Consider the following 23,045-nt stretch of genomic DNA (forward strand, 5'->3'; position numbering starts at 1 on the left):
ACATAAACATTGTACTTGTAAACATGATTTTAGAATGATAAATCAGGGATTTACTGCATTTATCATTAACAGGGTTTATCAGTGTGAATTCGTCATGACAACGAAGTTGTAATATTGGATATTACATTACACAGATAAGGTTATTAAGCAACTTTATCACACTAAAATCATGTATAATGTTTATGCCATTTGGCTCTACTTTTCAAACACTGTATTTTAATATTTATGGACTGGCCCCATTTACATTGTAAGTGTCTTACCTTAACCACGATTTTTGATTTTTTAAATAAGTGACGAGTTGAAATGATTTTTAGTGGTAATCAACATTATGCTACAAATGTTGTCGACTGAGCTTAACTCTCACACTGACAGCATTTCTGCTGAGTTACAAAGTACAAAGCAAGTTTGCGATTGCAGACGTAGTATGTGTGAAACAGATGAAGGCAGTATAATATGGGGTACTAAACTAATCCATACCTGTCTCCATTGTGTTCAAGCGCTCGCATCAGTCCAGTTCTCTCACACAACTGAGCGTAGATCTGTTGCCCTGTAAGAACAGAAAACGTTTCCTCTGAACTTGCCCCTTTTCCACCTTTTCCTCCTCCTCTAGCTACACCTGTCACACTGCAGCCCGCCACCACCTCTGTCCTCTTCCCCTCCGACCTCTGACCTCCAGCCTGCCCATTGTAGTTGGCCTTTGGGACAGCGCCACTGGCCCACGCTTTTTCTGCGATCCCGGACACCGGCTCATGCTGTAAGTCATCTTCATCAACCTCCTCTTCCTCCTCCTCCTCCTCCAGCTCCATGATAGAACCACTTGCCCCGCTGGCTCCACTGCTGGGTCTCCCCAAGCTACTGCAGGGCAGACTCAATGTGTTGCCCTCCGAATCATCTGCACGGCTGCTACCGTCCAGAGACGAGTCCTCAACAGTTACCAGGGATGGACTGACCCCTGCTGGCCACACCTGCACATCTGACATCTCCATCATGGTGTCCTCCTCAGTGGTGGCGATAGGAGCACACTCCAGGCTGGATACCTCCTGCCAGTAGGGCTCAATGCCCAGTGGGGAGGGCAGGCTATACTGCATAGAAGCGGGGGAGAGCAGCTCCTCTTGCACCAGCCCGTAACCTGAGGGACAGCCAGACAAAAAAAGGCAACGCTAACACCATTCAGACACAGTGGGGGTAGGTGGAGGGGGCATGACCCTCACTGAGAGCGCATGCAGAATGGAACACAGTGCTCTGGGTGTGGTCAATTTCTGTCAATGTGTAGGTGAGCAAAGATGTAGTGCTTTAAAGTAAAAGTTTCTAGTTTAACAGTAAATGCAGGGCCACTGGCTGTTTTTCTGTAGAAAGAGATGGGGCATTTAAATCACACACACCAAGCATTCCACTGTTGAATGAGTTTTCAGGGTTTTTTCCCAACCTATTATCTACGTACCACATCTATGTATGCTGTTGATTACTACAGACAATACTTTCAAAAGAATTTCACTTTTGGGATTGGGGCCAAGAATAGGGTATAACAGAGCAGAGCAAAAAGAAGGGTAGACTGTGGCTATGTAAAACTGTTCCAGTGCAGAGGCAAAAATATAGTACAAGCATAATTTATTTTAAGAATGTAATCAGATCTTAGTTTACACCATTCTATCCAAATAAATCTACCCAAATATTTTCTATGTAGCATTAAAATAAAAAAATAAAATCATGAAATGTATTGGTTTTATTCACATCAATTAACCACTACGCTAAAACTACAGTTTAATTTTTTTTGTTTTTTCAAAACTAAACAAGAGATAGTATGTTTTAAATGTTTATTTGCGGTGCTGTCCATTTTTCTGGTAATGATCCATTGTACCATGTCTTAATTTATACAAAATGAGGTGCAAGTCTAAATTAATGTCTGTGGAAATCGACAGAATGCCAAAGATGCAGCGCATTGACATTATATTAAAAAGAAAACAAAATATTCTGTTAGCATACTCTTATCCACCCACATACATACTAATCCACTCAGGAATCCAAAATTGCCTCATGTCAGATCTTTCTTTATCATATGTATGAAAGTCGTGTACATGACCAAGCAGTACTTTCAGTTTAATGAGTATGCAACAATGGCTTTTCTTTTGTGTGTATGGTATAATGTATGATTCACATTCATATATATTGGGATTGTTCAAATGGATATGGAATTGCTAAATATATAATATAACTGTTTTTACATGTCATGTGTCAAATCGCATGCATGTTTTTGACGAACTATTTTATTCTGAATGGAAAATGCAACAATATATAGTATAATATGTATTCAGAAAATTGAAAACAGACAACTAAAAATGCACCATTGACATGTGTTTTAGTTAATAACAGGGCATTAGCTAATAATAATCGAATAATGACACAGAACAATAATGAAGGCATTTTTATTGTCTCTTTCCCAGTTATGGTCCAAAACAAAACAATAATCGCATAACATCTGCACTCCTGATATCAAGGATTGGTCTCACGTTACATTCCACTGCTCCTGTTACTGTCCTGACATAAATACTGCCTTTCATTATATTAACATTTCATACTTGTTTGTTTGATCATGTTTCACATCCAATTACTTTATATAACCAAAAATCCAAAGACAGTTGAGCTTTTCAATTTTACATTTCTTTGCCAGAATGCGAGTTTCCATAAAAACGTCAAAAGATTAGAAGATTTTGAATCTTTTTCAGAAATAAATTATAGTGTACCAACAGTGTAATTTATGTAAGTATAATGCAACTATACAATAAACTACTTTTTTTAGTCGAAATGATTATCTATCAAACAAATGGCACCATTTTTATTATATGTTTTAGCTAATGTAGATGGATAGGTACAGCAGATGGATAGATGAATGGATGGTTATAGTCATGATGGATGGTAAGATAATGAAAAAAAGAAATAAAGAAATATTGAAGAAGAAAATGAGGATGAAAATGGAGACCTTCACTGTGCCCAATTACACAAACATGTGAGTCAAAACACAATATAAAACACAACACAAAATTATGGCCCACAACATCTTGGAATCACACATTGTTTTGAGTGGGGGGGGGGTTAAATTAGTCTTTTTCATATGCACAAGTACACACACATTAGGACTGCATTCACATGTGTTTTTTTCCTGTATATTATAATTTTGTATATTTTCATTTCAGCATAATTTTAAGTTAAAGTATGTATGTTTTCAATGTTAAAATACAATACCTTCTCTTATCTCTGCTAAATATGCAGTGACAACTTTAAGTAAGCCATTCATAGATTGATTTCCCTAAAAAGTGTAACACTGTGGCGGTTTCAAAACATTGCTCTGTTTGAGCCTCCCAACTAATCCGACACAGCAACTTTGGCTCAACTACTTGATTGAATTTGGAAGTGTTTGGTAAAAATGTCTGGAAACAGACATTATTTTTGCAAATCCATTTTGTGACTCTAGAGGCATACTTCATCACACTAAAATAAAACTCTACAAAGACTTGTCCTTAATGCCTACATGATTCCCTTTGTGAATACAGCCCATTACATCGTAAACAACACAAAGCCCTGCGGTTTGAAATGGTGTCATCCCCACACATACACACACCATCGATAAACACCAACAGCAATATATCAGTTGACACATAATGTTCCAAAAATGCTTCTGCAACATGATAGGGTCACAGATCCATTTTTCAACCATGTAAACTGTTGCCAACAGAACAGCAGGGCTTAAAAGAACAACGTCAGTGTATTCACCAAAGATGAGAAGAGTTACTGAAGTTACTAAAATTCAGGAGTTAAAGCATCACTCAAACAAACAGTGAAATATACACAGGAGGAAATTCATACGTTCAAATCATGCCATGCATACACAAGTTTGTTACAGAACAACATAAACAAAGGCCTCTTTTTAGCTGAAGCCTAACAATACATTTCTTTTTCAGAGAAGACAAAAGACAGCACGTCAAGCAGCATGCACATGCATACAGACATAGCACAGCTCCCACACAATGGGAACAAGAGGTCAAAACAAACAAAAAATCTAGAATGAGAGGAAAAGAGGAGGCCAAGAAGAGGTCTTTATGAGGTCAGAGGTCGAAGAGGAGAGCTGTGAGGAGGAAGAGTAGGGCGGCTGGGCTGCAGATGACATGTTTAAGAAAGAGAGAGGGAGAGAGGAGAAGAGAGAGGGAACAAGGCAGACACAAGTATGGAGGCCTGTTGTGTTTTGAAAGGAAGAGTCTTTCCTTGTAGGACTCATCCAAACGAACCTGCATGCTCCTCACCATTCCTCATGATAATATTTTAAAACACACACCACGGTACCCCAATACATATTTATTTTTAGTTTTTTTTAGTTACTGTAATGTTTTCTTTATTTCATGCGCATTAACTGCTTCATGATTATGGCAAAGAAATACAGATAGGTCACATTGGTCGACTAGTCAATTAGTCGCCCAAATTTCTTTTGATTTTATTATTGGTGTTGCTTTATTTGCATGCAAACAGAGTGCTTTGGTTTAGCAGAATGGTAACACCATCTCAGAGATGTTGCGTTTTTAAATACATTTCCTTTAAAGGTGCACTCAGTAGTTTGGAGCCAATTTTACATATTAACGTTTTTGTGAAGTTTGATCCAAATGGTGTACACTCACATGAGATGATTATGACTGTACTCATAATAGTTTTCTATAAAAAGTGTTTTATTCTACATGGTGCGGGTCACCCACTTCAATGTGTTTCGCCATGTTGAAATCACATCACCCGTGGTGTTTCACTAAACGCCGTAGAAGAGAATCCTTGCACTCATTGGCAGCCGCCTATTTAGATACGCTTGGCCTATTTAGTGCACACTTTTGTTCTTTGGTGATGCAAAGAGCGAAAAGAACACAATGGAACATATAATTTATTGTGCTTTAGCAGCAGAGACAACGGGAGATCCAGTAGCAGTACTGCCGAAGAAGCAAAAAAAAGGTATGAAACAAGAAGACAAAAAACGGAAAAGCCAAAAAACTAGAGTAAACATCGGTAACTGTAAGGCATCTATGTCTTCATTCATTTAGTGCAAAGTAGCTTGGTACAGCGATTGTTGTGGATTTTGTGTAAACCATGACTTTGGTTGCTTGGAACTAAAACGAGTTTGTCAAAAACAGTATTCATGGGCATCCTAAATTTGATCATCAAAAACAATTCTAATCTTTCCTTTACCATAACATTTGTATCTCTTGATAATTGATGTTTATTTCACAATGAGCAGTTCTCTAATAAAGGTAATAACTGTCTTTAGAAATAATGTGAAACTTATAAACAGTCTCCAAAGATTATTGAGATGAGAAACAATAATAATCTGTATTTAACTGTTGAAGTCAGTTCACTTGATTTCTGACATTTGTTTTTAGGCAAAGCAATTATATTATAGTAGTAATAAATAACTTTAGAAATGACCTCAAACTCCGACATTTTCCAGATGCAAATGATATTCCAAAGATGTCGGGGGCAGCAGAGATGATCATGCTGATCCACGTTGATAGATGGCAGTATAGCGTCTAACACCACTGTCACATCGGTACTTCAAGTACACGAAGAAGAGCAAAGCTAACTCTAGCTAGAGAACTACTGAATGCCTCTTTAAAGCACTGCTGATATAGCCAAGAATGTTGCATTTTAAAGATGGTATGCCAAATTAAAAAAATCTTAAAAATTGAATCGTTAAAAAAAGCGACTAGTCAATTTTGAAAATATAAATAGTTTTGCACATCCCTACTTAAGATTACTTACTTTTATTTGTTAAATAATGGTCTCATGTAGTCATTATAATAACGAATGGTAAAGGCGGAAAATGGTAGCACTGCCATGACATGCCTGTTTCATTCGTGATTCAAGAAAAATTAGAAAAATAGGGGGAAAAAGTAGCTCTCATTACGTTCATGTCTCAGACCTTCTTTCTCCCCAGATTTCATGCTATGGATATTGAGACTACAGCTAATATGCAATAAGTGGCCTACTCAGGCAATTTCCATCATCTACCAGTAAGCCTTGTATTACTTGGTGCCTAGTGTCAGTTCAAAGATGTAGCCATTGATAAGTTCAGAGGATTAGAAGATCAGTCCATGTTGCAGTCTGTTCTTACCATTGATGACATTAGGGGAAAGCAGAGTGGAGTTGCGATCAGCCAATCTGCAGGCTCCTTCCTCCACCACCTCAGGAACCGCCTGAGGAGCCTGGGCTTCCAGAGACTTCACAATGTCTGACCGGTCAACGTTCTTTAAAGCTCCATACAAATTCTCCACTGTAAAAGATATGATGAGTAAGTGTTACGGTAGTACTCAGAGACAAGGGAACAGTAAGGGTGAAATTGGTCTCTGTTTGTTGTTTGTTAACATCATGCCAGTGTCTGTGGCTATTTTCGTGGCGAAATCAAGGTTTAAAATCTAATATTAAGTAACACAAATAAAATAAATGGGAGTTTGAATGATTTTGTTGATTTTTTCAAAATCAAGAGTGAAGTAGAAGTGAAGTGTATGCCACATAAAATCCCTATTAAAGGTGCACTCAGTGACACCTAGTGGTGTGGATGCAGCATCATTCAAACTCAATAGTTTTCAGTAACAGATGACGTTGTAGAAATTCACTATTCACAATCAGCCATGATTAATTTAATCCAAGAGTTAAAGTGTCCAATATCAAGATGGTTACTGAGATTAAAAGTGCACTCAGTAATTTTTTCCCATTAAAAAAGCTAATAAAATAATATTTATATATTTATATATATATGTATATATTATTTTATTAACTTTTTTAATGGGGAAAAAATTACTGAGTGCACTTTTAATACTAGTCATGATTTGTGTGTCAGTAGATGAAAATTAATACTTACATACCTTTATGTAAATGGTGCCTACATCCAAATACTGATGAGAACCACATATGGAGCATGTCCATATTTCTATTAATTTAATTTCACCAAACCCACCATCGCCTTGACTTACTGCATATATGCTTTTTAATTTGTAAAAACAGAATGTAAATTTATTCAATGGAAAGGAGGAGGCGAGAACAGGCTTGATGATATACAGGTGAAACTCGAAAAATTAGAATATCGTGCAAAAGTTCATTAATTTCAGTAATTCAACTTAAAAGGTGAAACTAATATATTATATAGACTCATTACAAGCAAAGTAAGATATTTCAAGCCTTTATTTGATATAATTTTGATGATTATGGCTTACAGCTTATGAAAACCCCAAATTCAGAATCTCAGAAAATTAGAATATTACATGAAATCAATAAAAAAAGGATTTTAAATACAGAAATGTCGGCCCTCTGAAAAGTATAATCATGCATATGTACTCAGTACTTGGTTTGGGCCCCTTTTGCATTAATTACTGCCTCAATGCGGTGTGGCATGGATGCTATCAGCCTGTGGCACTGCTGAGGTGTTATGGAAGACCAAGATGCTTCAATAGTGGCCTTCAGCTCTTCTGCATTGTTTGGTCTCATGTCTCTCATCTTTCTCTTGGCAATGCCCCATAGATTCTCTATGGGGTTCAAGTCAGGCGAGTTTGCTGGCCAATCAAGCACAATAATACCATGGTCATTGAACCAGGTTTTGGTACTTTTGGCAGTGTGGGCAGGTGCCAAGTCCTGCTGGAAAATGAAGTCAGCATCTCCATAAAGCTTGTCTGCTGAAGGAAGCATGAAGTGCTCTAAAATGTCCGGTAGATGGCTGCGTTGACTCTGGACTTAATAAAGCACAGTGGACCAACACCAGCCGATGACAAGGCTCCCCAAACCAACACAGACTGTGGAAACTTCACACTGGACTTCAAGCATCTTGGATTGTGTGCCTCTCCATTCTTCCTCCAGACTCTGGGACCTTGGTTTCCAAATGAGATGCAAAATTTGCTCTCATCAGAAAAGAGGACTTTGGACCACTGAGCAACAGACCAGTTCTTTTTTCTTTAGCCCAGGTAAGGCGTTTGACATTTGAAGCCCATGTCCAGGACCCGTCTGTGTGTGGTGGCTCTTGATGCAGTAACTCCAGCCTCAGTCCACTCCTTGTGAAGCTCCCCACACATTTGAATGGCCTTTTCCTGACAATCCTCTCCAGGCTACGGTCATCCCTGCTGCTTGTGCACCTTTTCTTCCACACTTTTCCCTTCCACTTAACTTTCTATTAATGTGCTTTGATACAGCACTTTGAGAACATCCAACTTCTTTTGCAATTACCTTTTGAGGCTTTCCCTCCTTGTGGAGGGTGTCAATGATGGTTTTCTGCACAACTGTCAGGTCAGCAGTCTTCCCCATGATTGTGAATTCAACTGAACCAGACTGAGAGACCATTTAAAGGCTCAGAAACCCTTTGCAGGTGTTTAGCTGATTAGAGTGTGACACTTTGAGCCTACAATACTGAACCTTTTCACAATATTCGAATTTTCTGAGATTCTGAATTTGGGGTTTTCATAAGCTGTAAGCCATAATCATCAAAATTATATCAAATAAAGGCTTGAAATATCTTACTTTGCTTGTAATGAGTCTATATAATATATTAGTTTCACCTTTTAAGTTGAATTACTGAAATTAATGAACTTTTGCACGATATTCTAATTTTTCGAGTTTCTCTCCCGCACGGCCCTCTGCAGTCAGACTTTAAACCTCACGGAGGCATAATTAGCCTGATACGAGACCGGGTGCGTAGGATCACGACCGGCCCCGCCCTCCGCCCTTCCACACTGTCATATTTTACTTTTTCGCAATCATGCTTGTTACGCATAATACCAAAACTTCATGGCCATGCCCATTGCTGCACTGTGCAAAATGTTAAATCCAGACAAATATTATCAGGAACCTTGTTAAAAAATAAACTTCATTTGCTTATTTCTAATGGTGGGTTCCTTCAGATGGATATGCAGAGCAGAAGGTGCTACACACAGCCAGAAATGGCACGTTTTGACAGACTTTGCCTTATTTACCCTTTAATTGTTAGTCCTTTTGGTGTTTAGGAATAAAATATCATTTATTCTGCTTCCTCCTCATAACCTCACTGTGACTGAGCATATCAAATATTATGATTGACCACAGGCGTTGGTAACGTGTATACGTGGACAGTCATCTGTAGATGTTGGTCATATGTTTGTCATATGTTTAACCAAGTGATGTTAAAGTTGTAGAAGTTCAGAACGAGTATGTTTTCAAAGTACATCGAATTCTTTCATCTCAAAAGACCAACAGAAACCTGCTTCCTCATGATATGACCCTGTTCAATGTAAAAAGCCAGAGAGAGTAGAACTTAAATTAAGAATCCTCACTCTTGGCCTTCTTTCCCTCTCGGCTGACCCACAGGTTGAGAAGAGCTGAACTCTGGTCCAGGAGGGAGTTGGGATTCTCCACTCTTATCCTGTTTATATCATCCACACTAAACTGCAGCTCCCTTGCCAGCTCTACAAATGAACACAGACCAAATAACTTAGCAAATGTGAATTAAGGGAAAAATTATTGAGAACATGAGGAAAATATATATTATTCAGGGCAAAGCACTTACCAGTCCAGCTCAGTCCAAGCTGTTCTGATATTTGTGCAATCTTTAGCTCAGTTCTCTCCATGGCATTCACTGTGGCTGAATCAAAGACAAATTATACCAGAGTTTCCACAGCGGTTCCCAATGCACAAAAACACTTCAATAAGCTTCATATTTTATGGTAGTGATTACAAGGAATACATATATATTATTGTAACTTTTTACATCATTACAGCTGTTGTGAAAAACAGCAAATTGATTATGGTGGATAATTGCTTATGTTCAATAAAGACAGTTGTGTAAAGTATCTTATAGGACATGTTACAACTGCTGTATGGTACGAGTAATTGAATATAATATATATACAGTGTGCACACACACACCGATCAGCCACAACATTTAAACCACCTGCCTAAGATTGTGTAAGTACCCCTCGTGCCACCAAAACAGCACCAACACGCATCTTAGAATAGCATTCTGAGATGATATTCTTCTCACCACAATTGTACAGAGTGGTTATCTGAGCTACTGTAGACTTTGTCAGTTCGAACAGTCTGGCCATTCTCTGTTGACCTCTCTCTTCAACAAGACATTTCCATCCGCAGAACTGCCGCTCACTGGATGTTTTTGTTGTGGCACCATTCAGGGTAAATTCTAGAGACTGTTGTAAGTGAAAATCCCAGGAGATCAGCAGTTACAGAAATACTCAAACCAGCCCGTCTGGCACCAACAATGATCCATGCGATAATCTAATCAGCCAATCGTGTGGCAGGAGTGCAGTGCATAAAATCATGCAGATATAGGTCATCAACAATCAGAATGGGGAAAAATGTGATCCCAGTGATTTGGACTGTGGCATGATTGCTGGTGCCAGATGGGCTGGTTTGAGTATTTCTGTACCTGCTGATCTGGGATTTTCACACACAGCAGTCTCTAGAATTTACTCAGAATGGTGCCAAACATGAAAAACATCCAGTGAGCAGCAGATATGTTGACGGAAAAGCCTTGTTGACGAGAGGGGTCAACAGAGAATAGCCAGACTGATTCGAACTGACAAAGTCTAAGGTAACTCAGATAACCACTCTGTACAGTTGTGGTGAGAAGAATATGAAGAGTGCTATTTTGACAAGGGGGACCTACACAATATTAGGCAGGTGGTTTTAATGTTGTGGCTGATCTGTGTATATATATATATATATATTCCAGAAAAAAAAAAAAAAAGTAAAAATACTAAAATAAGTTATAGTTACTTGACAAGCAAAATCTAACTCATTTATTTATAAAAAAAAAATTAAAAAATAAACACAATTTACCAATGCTGTAAGAAAAATAAACTTTTGTTACCCTACTTTTTTCTTCTGCTATAATTTCTTATAATAATTATATATATATATTTTAAGTATAAACTTCACTAAATTTCATTTGATTTCTCTAAATACAAGATATATCTGCTCATTTTGCTTTTTAACTAAAAGTGTCTTGTTTTAAGGATGTTTTGATCATTTTTTATGGTAAACAAGAAAAAAATCCTAAGTGAGAACATTATTTTTGCAGTGTGGTGGCTGAAACTATAACATTGGTCAACACTTACCTAAAATTGGCCAAAATCTGCACTCTACATACATTAGTTGCCTTCATCTGCTTCATGAACAATGAAGGTTGTGGCGTGTCCTGGACAGCTAAGCTGCCTCAAACCTCCCAGACCCTCTCTACCATGTCTCACCCAGCATCAACACCTCTAAACAGGTCATTTTTTTGCAGTCCTTTCCCTCAAAGCTCATTCTCAAAGCTGGAGCTTGCCATGCTGAGATTATTTATGCTGGATTCAAACCAGCACCATGCATTTATTACTGCTCATTTGCTCAGTCATTATCAGGGGCACCTGACTTCTCGGAACTGCTTGTGTTATTGGTAACCCCTCTGGGCGCAATCCCCAAATCACCCTAAAGATGGCAGTGCTCAGCATCCAATGGCCAGTCAGAGCCATGCATGAAAGAGTGGGCAGGTTTAGAAGCAAGGATTTGGGCACAGCATTCAAAAGCCCCCCTCCTCTTGAGGACAGTGTCATGGTGCCATTATGTCTTACCCAGAGCAGGCTCATTCAGAACGCTGTACCTCTCTCTCAGAGCGAGAGGGGTCAATGTTCTCCGGCGTTCGTCACTACCCACCATCTAAGAGTAAACAAATTGTGAGTGCACACAGTAGTATGTCTTCCATAGAGTATTTATCAGAGTAATTTAAACTATATGAAGATATGAAGCAAAGAGCTCATATTTAAATATAGCTTGATGGTGCAGCAGTGTTAGGAAAGCTACTTTAAAAATGTAGCTTCTCAAGCTACAAGTTACTCATAACAAAAATAATTAATCTACAGTAACTCAGTAAAGCACCTTGACACAGGCAGGCATGGTGATGTTGAGGTTACACAGCACGTGCTGCACGTCCTCGTATTTGGTGGATTTGCGTAGAAAGGATAGGAACCCAGTGGCTTCCTTATTGCCGTCTCTCACCTGATGAGCCAGGGGAAGCAAGGGAAGAACAGATGGAGAGAGGATAACAGAGAGAAAGGAGGATAAAAAAGAGGGGTGTAAATGAGATGATGGGTCAAATAAGAACAGAAGGGGAAGATAAATAAAGAGACAGAAAGAGGTAGAGAAAGACACATATTAAAGACTGTTAGACAGAGCAGCTGCTCGGCCGTGACTCATACAGGTAGACAGGGGTGGGGGAAGGGATGGAGGCAGTCCATAGGCAAGCGCGAGACAGAGAGAGATTTACCTTCACTTTTACCTGGGCGTCTGTGAGATCAGACAGTAAGAGTGTGACCATGAGAGAGAGAGAGAGAGAGACAGTGAGACAGACATACAGACAGGCAGGCAGAAAGTCTGGCGGGCAGGCTAGAAGGTGAAAGAGTTAAGGGCATGCTCACGAGACTAATACCACATTTACGAGGTGAGCCACTACACCACAAAGCCCAAAATACAACACAGAGCAGCTTGTCTGAGACTAACCAATCACAGAAAGAGGTGCAAAGTGTAAGCCACAATCACAGACAGATATGAAGACACAAAAATTAAGGGAGTGAGACAAGTTGAGAGTGAAAGAGAGCACTGGGGGGTGTGTGGTCTGAAAATTATATACACTGAAGATGTTAGGGAAGACATACAGTAAGTTGACAGACAAAATTATTAAAGGGGTTTTTCACCCCAAAATTTAAATTCTGTATTTAATTATTCATCATCACAAAGTTCCAAACCCATATGGAACACAAAGAGAGAAATTTTGTAGAAGGTACTGGTCGCTCTTTTCCGTTCAATTACAATGAATGGGGACTGGATCTTTCAAGCTTCAAAAAGCAACATTAAAGTAGTCCATATGACTCTAGCACTATATTCTGAGTCTTCTGAAGTCATACAACAGCTCAGAAACAGACCCAAAGTCAAGTCGTTATGCACTAAAAATCTTGACATCCGCCCTAGCTCTCCTTGGCACGTCCATGAGAGTTCATAGTGTTGCGATATCCAGTTGCGATATCCACTTGCGATATCCAGTTTGTAAACAAATCATTCAGACCCGTTTTGTGAACTGGATCATCTGATTAATTTACAAGGTCTGACTCAAAATAACAATTTGTTCACCAGTGACCAGTACATTCTTCAAAATTTCTTCTATTGTGTTCCATGGCAGAAAGAAATTCAGATGGTTTTGAAACAACATGAGGGTGCGTAAATAATGACAGAATTTAAATTTTTGGGTGAACTATTACTTAAAGAATGTCAACACACACACAAACACCCTTTCACATAAGAACACACTGAATGATATACAAATAGGTGTAGGTTGACTAAAAATACAAAGTATTGAGACAGGGAAAGCCGCCATGTACTTTTCAAACTAACTTAGCATAAGACACACCCACACACAGAAATACAGGTTAATAAAGAAAGACAGATGGACATACCTTAACAGAGACAGGTAGCCGGTTGTCTCTGAAGGCCTGAAAACTAAAGCTACGAGGCTGTTGGGTGGCTTTTCTCACTGGCACCAGGTTTCCAGAACATTCTAAGTGCAGTGGCATCCCCTCCATCACCTGTGGGAAGACAAGAGAAGAGGAGAACAGTGAGTCAGAATAAGTCAGCGACAAAGCATCATTGTGCACTCAGTAACTCTTTTGATGGTGTCATCTTGGACTTACACTGACACTTAGTGGCTTGGATGTAGCATCACTCAAAATCATAACTTATCATAACAAATGCCATTGAAGAAATTCACCATTCACACTCAGCTATGATTAGTTTAATCCATGAGCAAAAGTGTCCAATTATAGGTTGATTCTGAGATTATGCGAGTTGACTCTCTGGCCATGTGATTCTAACTTGGCTGCCCCCATGAGGGACCCTCTCCATGTAGAATAAACAGCCTTGTACAAAGTTACTGATATGACTAGAGTCTTCATCTCATGTGAGTGGTTATGATTTTATATGTTTCAAAAGTACAATTAATTTCTTTAGGAGTAAAACTTTTTAATGAAGAAAAATTTTATATTTTTACCAGAGTAACAAGTAAAAAAAATGAATGAATGCCCCTTTAATGCAACGTTTAACTTTATTGTGTACACGCATATGTATGTGGCTGCATAATATGTATTTTACTATTTAAGTAGCCTTTTACAATGGCTGAAAAAAGCCATCACATGACAGAATTTAAATGTGTTACAAATACTGTTTCATGTTGCCTTTATAGATGAAATGTTACTATACCAAATGGAATTGCAAAAATAATGAATGTTTCCTAACAGGTTTCCCTAAGACACCTACTGCCCATTCCTCCTCATCTCCTATTACCTCAATGTCCCTGCTGCGTGCCACTTCTGTGAAGTTCTCATGCAGCTCTAGGGTTTTGTCTATTTTGTCATCGGTCATGCAGTAACAGCGCAGACGGCCCTCTCTGGCATCGTTCATCTTAGCAAATACCACAAATTTGGCCATGTACGGCACTGACATCAGCTCACGGTACAGCAGGTTGGCAAAGGTCACAGCCTCCGCCGTCCGTGGACAGTCTGCCAGCCAGAACCTGAATGTGCAGACGCACATAGAAATTAGAACAAAAAAGAAGCCATGAGAGACTGTGTTCACTTACATGTGTTTCAATTATTATTTTATGAAATGCAACTGACATGGATGCAACCATGAATATGAGGGGGATCTCACAAACTTTGCGGCCACTGATAGCACCATCATTTTGTATGTGCTGTCTGCATTTGTTTTGCACTTAAGCACTACTGATTCACTAAAGGAATTATGCAACTCACGTAACACCACATACACACCCCAAAAATATGTAATGCACGCAATTTGCCTGCCGTAATTCTTAATATCGAAAGTGTGCTCGCCTACACCACTCAGCTGGACATATGTCCAGTTATAAGGCTCTTTCGTATCATTTAATCATCATTTAAAGAATTACTGCTGCCATGACTGCTAGAAAATGTACACAAACATCTCTTTTAAATAAATTCCTATTACGGCTTGCATTCCGAGCAAAGTCTTTCTAGAAAGTCAGTCCATTACTGGCCATTTTTGGAATGCTCTAGGGAGGCTATTTCCAGTTATGACAGTGCAGCTCCAATCTACTTGAATGGGGGAACACCGAAATCTCAAAAACGGTTGGTGAAGATTACGATCAAAGGACATATTTCAAATCAGCAATTACATTTTATACTATTGAAATTGAAACACTAAAACGCACAATTTTCCAGCTCGTATAGCTATTGAGAGTTAAATGATACAGACGATGGCGATGTCTGTATCTAAAAGGTGATTGGCTCTATTATTTGAAAGGCGTGACTTCCTTTCTAGATCTGTTGACTGTTGGGCACTAGAGCTTCTTGGTTTGGCGTTCCTATTTCTCCCATTCATTTAAATAGAAGTGGCCCATCTCTGCTAAATAGTCTCTGATTCCGAGGGCAGTAATAGTGCAACATTAATTGTGTCTGGCATATAGAACTAAGTTTTGTGAATAAGGAGCAAAAATGTGCCTAATTTGCATATAAAGGAAGCATATCTGCACAAATAATAATGATAATTAATTCAAATACTCATGATTCAGCACTATTTAGCATCTGGTTATACTATATTGTGACTGGTTAGTCCATAAAACAGGTTTTTGTGCTGAAATACCACACAAAATGTGGTGCAAATGTTGAACTGGGTGTTTTTTGTTTATGTTTTTGTTTGTGCCTTTGTGGCTCACCTTGCGGACACATTGGTGGTAAAGTTGGCACAGTTGTGGGAATACATGAGCTTGGTAGTGCCAGTGATGTCTTCCCACTGAGCGGGGGCGGTGCCACCTGCAGGAGGGTTACAGATTTTTATAAAATCCTTTTTTTTTTTCTAGCAACACCATCTGGAATCAACTTGCTGAGTCTATCTTTATCCCTGTGTCCCATTCCAGGCAAGACACCAGTCTGTTTCAGCCTTTTCCAAGCAGTTTGGCAGAGCAGATACATTAAATCAGGCTGAAGAAGACTGGTGTACAAGATAGTCCTCCTTTTTCAAAACAAAAATATCAGATTCAGACAATGTTTGCTTTGCAATAGATCAGAACTGGACCATACCAATAACACTGCAGAGGAGGCGCAGGCTTGTAGTGTCACCCTCGCCAGCATCGCGTGAACTCTCCCTCCAGGATGGTGGTAAAGGGATACGGAGCCCAATTGGCCGGTGGAATTTTCGTCGTCGAGGCTCTACTGTCACGACGGGGCTGAACGTGGCCTGGTTTCCTAATTGGCGAGTCAGCAGCTCATCAGGGATTGGTTGGGCCTGGGCGAAGAAGATAAGCAGAGTTGAATTATAATCATTTGTTGAGCCCTCCCTGCACAAAATAACAGCTGTACAATTATAAGACAAAATAACAATTTTATAAACTGAAATAATAAAAGCAAAAGATGAAAAATTCTTCAAAACTGATCAAGAAAAAATCTTGCATTATGTCATACTGTGATTTGTTATTCTTATTTAGATTTACATATTTGTACAAACTTTATATTTGCATATTCTTCTATAATATTAATTATAATTGAGTAACATAGTAATTGTCCATTTACATGTATAGTAATACATTTTATGTGAAACGTAAAAAAAAAAGGGATGATGTTGCCTCACTGCGATTCTCTCTTCACGTCCCAATACTTCCATCTCACCTGCAGACCAAGTCGAACCCTCTTGGTGACCGCCGTCTCTGGGAAAATGGCCTGGGCCTGGGGCACCAGCTTACTCATTAGCTGACCTCCTTCTGGGCCAATAAGATCGCTCTCCTGCTGGACACGTGACACAACAGCAAAGTAGAGAGGGAAGTCTGTGGAGATGATGCGGCGGATTCTTTTCTTCTCCAGCTCTTCCTGACTTTCCAGATCTGTCGAAGGCACAGATGACATAATAAGGTAATAAGGTCAGTCATACAGAAACTCTGTTACACAAAATGATCTGTTGATAATCTGCTAGTACTGGTGACCGTTACTGTTTCAAATGAAAATTTGAACTTGCTTTTGTGAAACATGAGAACTACCTTCATCCATGCCATTAAGGATGGGCTCCAGCACGTCATCGGCATGTCGATTACGATGCTCTTTCCAGACGGAGCCATTCTCACTTCGCAGAACTACAAGTTCCCGATCACCCCGACTCAGAGACGCAAAGTGAGGGATCTCCACTATCACTGGCCTAAACAGGATGAGAAAATACAGTATCCATCAAAAATTTATGTTTCTTAACTGTGCCTATGTATTAACTTCTTTACAAATGGAAATTCGAATTAAAACAAAAATTCACCCAAAACTAGCTCTGTTGGTCTTCACAATGAAAGTGTATGGTGGCCAGAACTTTGAAGGTCCAAAGAGCACATAAAGGCAGCATTAAAGTAATCCATATGACTCCAGTGGTTAAATCCATGTCTTCCTTTTTTACTATAAATCTTCACTTACACATTCTTCTTCTGTAGTTTTTGGCGATTTGCATTCTTCATGCATATCACCACCTACTGGGCTGGGAGGAGAATTTATAGTAGTAAAGGACTTAAATATTGATCCACACCTATAATATCACTTTTGAAGATTTATATTTAAGTTGTATGGATTACTTATATGATTCCTTTATGTGCTTTTTGGAACTTCAAAGTTCTGGTCACCATTTAATTGCACTGAATGGACCTACAGAGTAGAGACATTCTTCTAAAAAAAAAATTGTGTTCAGCAGTGAGTGAACTATCACTATTTCATTTAATTGATGAGTTGGATCAAATAATTAATAAAAAAGCAGCCAACAAGAGCTCAGCATACATGAGAACTTCTTCAATTCTGTTTGAAAACATTCCAGGTGGATAAAGTTTGTTGCGAGAATGCCCAGAGTGTAGGCAAAGGGTGGATATTCTAAACATATTTTGATTTGAGTTGTTTCATAGCTTTGCTGATCTACTATTATAAAATGTGTAAAATGGTAATGGTCTGCTCTTATATAGTGCTTTTTTTAACCTTAGAGGTTACCAAAGCACTTTACACTATGTCCCAATCACCCATTCACACACACATTCACACTCACACTCATGCAACTTGGGGTTCAGTGTCTTGCCCAAGGACACTTCGGCATGTGGAGTCGTGTGGGCCAGGAATCGAACCGCCAACCCTGCGATTGGCAGCCAATCCGCTCTACCACCTGAGAATTTGTAGTTGTGTCCGAGCATTTGACTGGTAGTGTAGTGAAGAACATAGTGAAGAGAATGGCCATGAAATGATGGCCACGACACAAGTGAATGTACTGTAGTCAATTTACATGGCTTGGTCATCAATGTGTATACAGACTAACATACATACTGTACACACACAGGCTCTTACCCGAGGAACTGCATACTGGAAGGCCCCATTGAGATAATACGAGATGCGAGCCCCTCTCCCTCCACCAGAGGAGGTGGTGTGGTTAGTTTCTGCGGTTTAACCAGACGGCAGGTGATGCGTGTGGGGGCGGCACAGGTGCGTGGTGGGATGATTACACGCAGACCATTATGTCTGCTGCCACGCATTGACCCGCCTCTGGCATCCACCATAAAGCTGACCAGAAACCTGCCAAACAACCAACCACACCAAGCAAATGAACAAACCAGATTAAATTTCACTTAATGCAGCTGACAGACGCCGAGTGGCGCAACGGTGTGCGTACCTTCATTGAAAACTGTTGTTTCAAATTTTAGATTGCGCCATGTCATCCAACAGACACGTCCGGTGTGCGACACCCTTTACAGTTTTGCACAGCAGATGGCCAAACATCAGAACAAATCCCATAGACTTACATTGACGGAATGTTCAAACGGGCAAACGGAATGCTCGTTAATTCAAACGCCAACAGTTAAAAAATGTAAATGTAAACAAACCCACAAAAGGCCTTTGATCTGGATTTGAGAAGTTGCTCTCTCTCTCTCTCTCTCTCTCTCTCTCTCTCTCTCTGCCTGTCTATCTATGTAACTATCTGTCTGACTATCTAGCTAGCTGGCTAGCTGTTTGTTTTACTGTACTGTCTGTACAACCATCAAAATTAAAACTTCTAAAACTAGTTGAAACTTTCAGACAAGGCTTTGTCAAGCATATATAGTTTACATTAGGGTCCAAAAGTCTGAGACAATATTAAAAATCTGGGGTTTTTCATTTAAACATGGAAATATATATATATATATATTAGGATTTTTATATTTGATATAACTTTGCTATTACTAGGTCATTAATCAACTTTGAGCAACTTTGTTACATTGATCATGTTAACTGCTTCGTACAAAAGGTAAAATATCTATTCACAGTCAATTTCAGCAATAGCAACTGATGTTGTTTTAATTTTATGTTGACACCAGCACCAAGGGTAAACTGATTAGTCTAAAATGATTCATATATGTGATCCCTAATATAACACTAAAAACTGCAAAGAATACAAATTTATTCTAATTTAGACACTTGATGACAGTGGAGACAGGTATAAAAATAAGCATTTTGACCAACATGTAAATACGTAGATAAAACAAGTGCAAAGCCATTAGCAAGGGTAGTGAGTTTATACTTTAAAAGGCAAATTCTTTAGTGTATATCTGTGGGATTTGAATGTGAAGTGAGTGCACTGACCCAGTGTGGATGGGGCTGGCCACTGGGCTAACGTTGTCTGAGGTCTCTGTGGCTGGACTACTGGGGATTAGAGAGTCTTCATCATACTCCTTTGGCAAAGGGACAGGTGTATGCTGCAGACGTACAGGAATAGCACAGATCACACGCACAGACAAACAAACACAGACAGAGTGACAGCTTTATGAGCTTTTTTATTAGAGAATAACAGAAAGAGAGCAAGTGCCAACCCAGCTGTAAAAAGGTACATTAGCTTAAGGTGGTTCTGTGGTCTGGTTAAACTGTGGTTAAGATGTAATCTGGAAATGTGTTAACCGGTTAAACAAGTTCCTCATCTGTTTAGTAAAGTTAGTCTACCAGATCTAACCAGGTCAACCTCGGCCCCACCAGCTGATCACCACCTAAACCAGTTTGGATTATCTTATGACAAGCTTCAACCAGCTAAAAAAACAAACAGGCAAATCCAGCTACCTTCAAAAGCTGGTTTTAGTTGCATCAGCAGGGAAAATTATTTATTTCAGTTAATGAAGTAAAAAAAGAACAATACCTGGTCAAGCATGACAGTTTCAGGTGACACACATGGTATTCTGGGAATTGCTGGCGAGTAAGGTCTGGAGAGAATGAAACAGACAGTTGTAAACTGCCTCTAAGACTACTGAAAACGTGTACATTATTATCAGACAGCTAATGGTAAATATGTTGCACTGTGCTCTTGACTTATGACCTACGTTGTGCCCATGCCACTCTCAAAGTCTCTCATGGTTTTCTTGGGGGACAGAAAATCATCATCCTGGTCTTTCAGGTCATCCAGCTTCAAGTAGCGTGCTCCATCCATCCCAAGAAGTTCATCCCCTACATATAGCACAACATATGTCAGAGACACCAATGCAAGAGGCTGGCAGGAAAGCAGGAAGGAGGATTAAGAGAATGGAAGAAAAGCTCAGAAGTTATTTTAGCGATCACAGTCCATCATCATTCCTAGAACACACAAGAACAGGGCTCAACAATAAGGATGGCCCACTGGCCCGGGCCAGTGGAAAAGAGTTTAGGGCCAGTTGATGGAACTGTTACTGTTACCAATCAGCCCAGTGTTGTGTTCACACTACATTTACATTGTTTGACTTGTGGTTGACATCTGATTTCCAGCTTTTATTGCAAATATTGTTTTTCGTACTAAAGAAAACATTACATAATATATTTGTTTTTAACTTTTTTTTATTTTATTTTTTTGCCAGTAAAAATGTTGGCAGGGCAAGTAAAGCTAGGACAATTAGGTGAAAATTCTTAGTATTGAGCCCTGAAGAACCTTCACCCATTCCCCAAGTCCAAGCAATGAAGTCATTCACACAGAACCAATGGAAAACATGAAGAAATCAAGACACGCGATAAAATTGCATGGCATGCCCATTAGTACAGAGGTCACACTTAATCTGCATGGGAGAGATCTGTTTGGTGCTATTGTAGGGCTTAATGGCAGGTATTCACAAATGGGTACAACAGCCACTATGGCAGTTCATTTTGGAGCCCTCTGCTGAGTCAAATAATCATCATTAGTCAATTAGTAAAATTATCCACTCCCAGTGTGACTCCCAGAGTATTTGAAAAAAGAGAGCCTTATTTACATAAACAGCATATTGAGAACACAAAGTCATTTCAAATGCAGCTCATTAATGATGGATCCACAGACACATGTTACTGTCATTAAAGGAAAAGAACCTCATGACGACACAATGAAGAGGAACAGATGCCGTAGTACCACGAAGCGACATGTTAAAAGAGTAGAGTAGTTAGAGAGACTCATGAGTCAGAGACAAAGATGAGAGTGCTTGAAATGGAGGCACAAATTTCACAAACCACTATTAAACCGGACAACCAAGCCAGAGAGAGGGAGACCCTCCTACCTAATGTTAGCTGAGCAACTCCTACAGCAGGGAGGAAGAAGGAACATTTCAGGCCATTGATTTAGAAAATAAATAAATTCTTGCTTTTGCCTTTTCAATCTAAAAATAATTTCCATGGCCTTTCTAGTCTTTTATGATTGCTGGCTAAGGATTTTTCAAAAATAATGTTATAGAGATTGCTGGGTAGATTTCCATCTGTACAGTATGTCAGGTCCTAATATTTTAAATGAATACATTTAAGAGATTAGACTTATTATTGTACAAATGTCTCCATTAACAAACAGACCATGATTTTGCCAGTTGTTCTGGTTATTGGATAAGGATTTTTACAAATTATTAAATAGAGAAAATCTTTTTTTTACAAATAACAATTTCTAGCCAACTTTATAATAATTAAGAGAAAAACATACAGTAAGTTGAAATAAATATTATTCATTATAGAAATCGAACTAGTTTCCAAGACCTTTCCAGGTGCCACAAATCCCTGTTTTAATATTTCCTGACATAACAAGGTTTTCCATGACTGTGGACACCCTGAACCGTAGTTAGAGATTACATTCTTGAATAGATGGAAATGTATCTCTCAGAAAAGAAAAAAAAAACAACTTTTAACGATTCGAGCCAAGGAAGATCAATATGATTTACAAAAGTAGGATATGTTCCTGGTACAACATTACTTCCTATCAAGCAATCTTTGCTTTCTGATTTTAAAGATATGATTAAGATTAAGGTAAAGGGTATGTATGATCTGTTGATAGGAATGTGGTTCCAGGACACAAAGGTTTCTGTAGTACGTCTCTAAATTACATCAGAGGACTATGTGTAATGTGATCATTTTAATTGCTAGTTCACTTCAATCGTCACTTTTGGGATATGACCCACCAGCCATCTGTTTCTAGCCCATGTTTTTAATTTTAATTTTAATTAGCACCAACCTCATGCCATTGAGACTGTTAGAGCAGCTGAGAATCAGAGCTTTAATATGCCATTTGGTGCAGTATAATCCTACAGGCTAAAGTCAATTGGAGCCAGCAAATATTCACCTTCATCCTCAGACACGTCCAGTATTTCATCCACCGTCTCCGGGAAACTCATGCGATGCTTCTCAGTGGTTATCTGAGGGACAGGGAAGGAATATATGAACAAAACTATAAACCTGTTTAGTCCTGACATCAGCTTGTAGCCCAAACTGTATGTATATTTCACCATGGGTTCCCTATGGAATTTCCAATAGGTTTTTATTTTGTTTTAAAACAAAATGTGAAAGTCTCTTCAAGCAATGCAAACCACATTTTATCCATAAATGGAAAACCGCTATTCTAAAAACCCATTTGAAAGACTCATGGAAGCACATGGTTTGAAAATGCTAATTCTCCTTCAGATTTTATAACTACAAAACGAACAGCTCTATATAGGGAAGAAATATTGCACAAATCAAAGAGGACCAGATTGACTAGCAATAAGA

The 23,045-nt window shown here is 38.9% G+C and overlaps 1 protein-coding gene across 2 annotated transcripts in view; it reads right to left on the reverse strand.

Annotated features, from left to right (window-relative positions):
* The window catches only part of LOC127624651 (ankyrin-1-like), a 42,514-nt gene that overhangs the window by 5,862 nt on the left and 13,607 nt on the right, over window positions 1-23,045 (reverse strand). Inside the window, exons 18-35 of one of the 2 annotated variants that reach the window (XM_052099466.1) lie at window positions 22,624-22,696; window positions 21,581-21,601; window positions 20,408-20,531; window positions 20,227-20,290; window positions 19,683-19,795; window positions 18,414-18,638; window positions 17,093-17,247; window positions 16,728-16,939; window positions 16,143-16,347; window positions 15,779-15,875; window positions 14,371-14,599; window positions 13,488-13,616; window positions 11,917-12,036; window positions 11,613-11,697; window positions 9,551-9,625; window positions 9,318-9,449; window positions 6,140-6,298; window positions 478-547 (exon numbers count right to left, since the gene is read on the reverse strand). In XM_052099466.1, coding sequence (XP_051955426.1) covers window positions 478-547; window positions 6,140-6,298; window positions 9,318-9,449; window positions 9,551-9,625; window positions 11,613-11,697; window positions 11,917-12,036; window positions 13,488-13,616; window positions 14,371-14,599; window positions 15,779-15,875; window positions 16,143-16,347; window positions 16,728-16,939; window positions 17,093-17,247; window positions 18,414-18,638; window positions 19,683-19,795; window positions 20,227-20,290; window positions 20,408-20,531; window positions 21,581-21,601; window positions 22,624-22,696 — 2,288 coding nt within the window. Of the gene's footprint in view, window positions 1-477; window positions 1,130-6,139; window positions 6,299-9,317; window positions 9,450-9,550; window positions 9,626-11,612; window positions 11,698-11,916; window positions 12,037-13,487; window positions 13,617-14,370; window positions 14,600-15,778; window positions 15,876-16,142; window positions 16,348-16,727; window positions 16,940-17,092; window positions 17,248-18,413; window positions 18,639-19,682; window positions 19,796-20,226; window positions 20,291-20,407; window positions 20,532-21,580; window positions 21,602-22,623; window positions 22,697-23,045 lie in introns of both variants that reach the window. The other variant, XM_052099465.1, reaches the window with a different exon arrangement.

Source organism: Xyrauchen texanus, chromosome 31, assembly GCF_025860055.1.
Source record: "Xyrauchen texanus isolate HMW12.3.18 chromosome 31, RBS_HiC_50CHRs, whole genome shotgun sequence".
Classification (NCBI taxonomy): Eukaryota; Metazoa; Chordata; class Actinopteri; order Cypriniformes; family Catostomidae; genus Xyrauchen; species Xyrauchen texanus.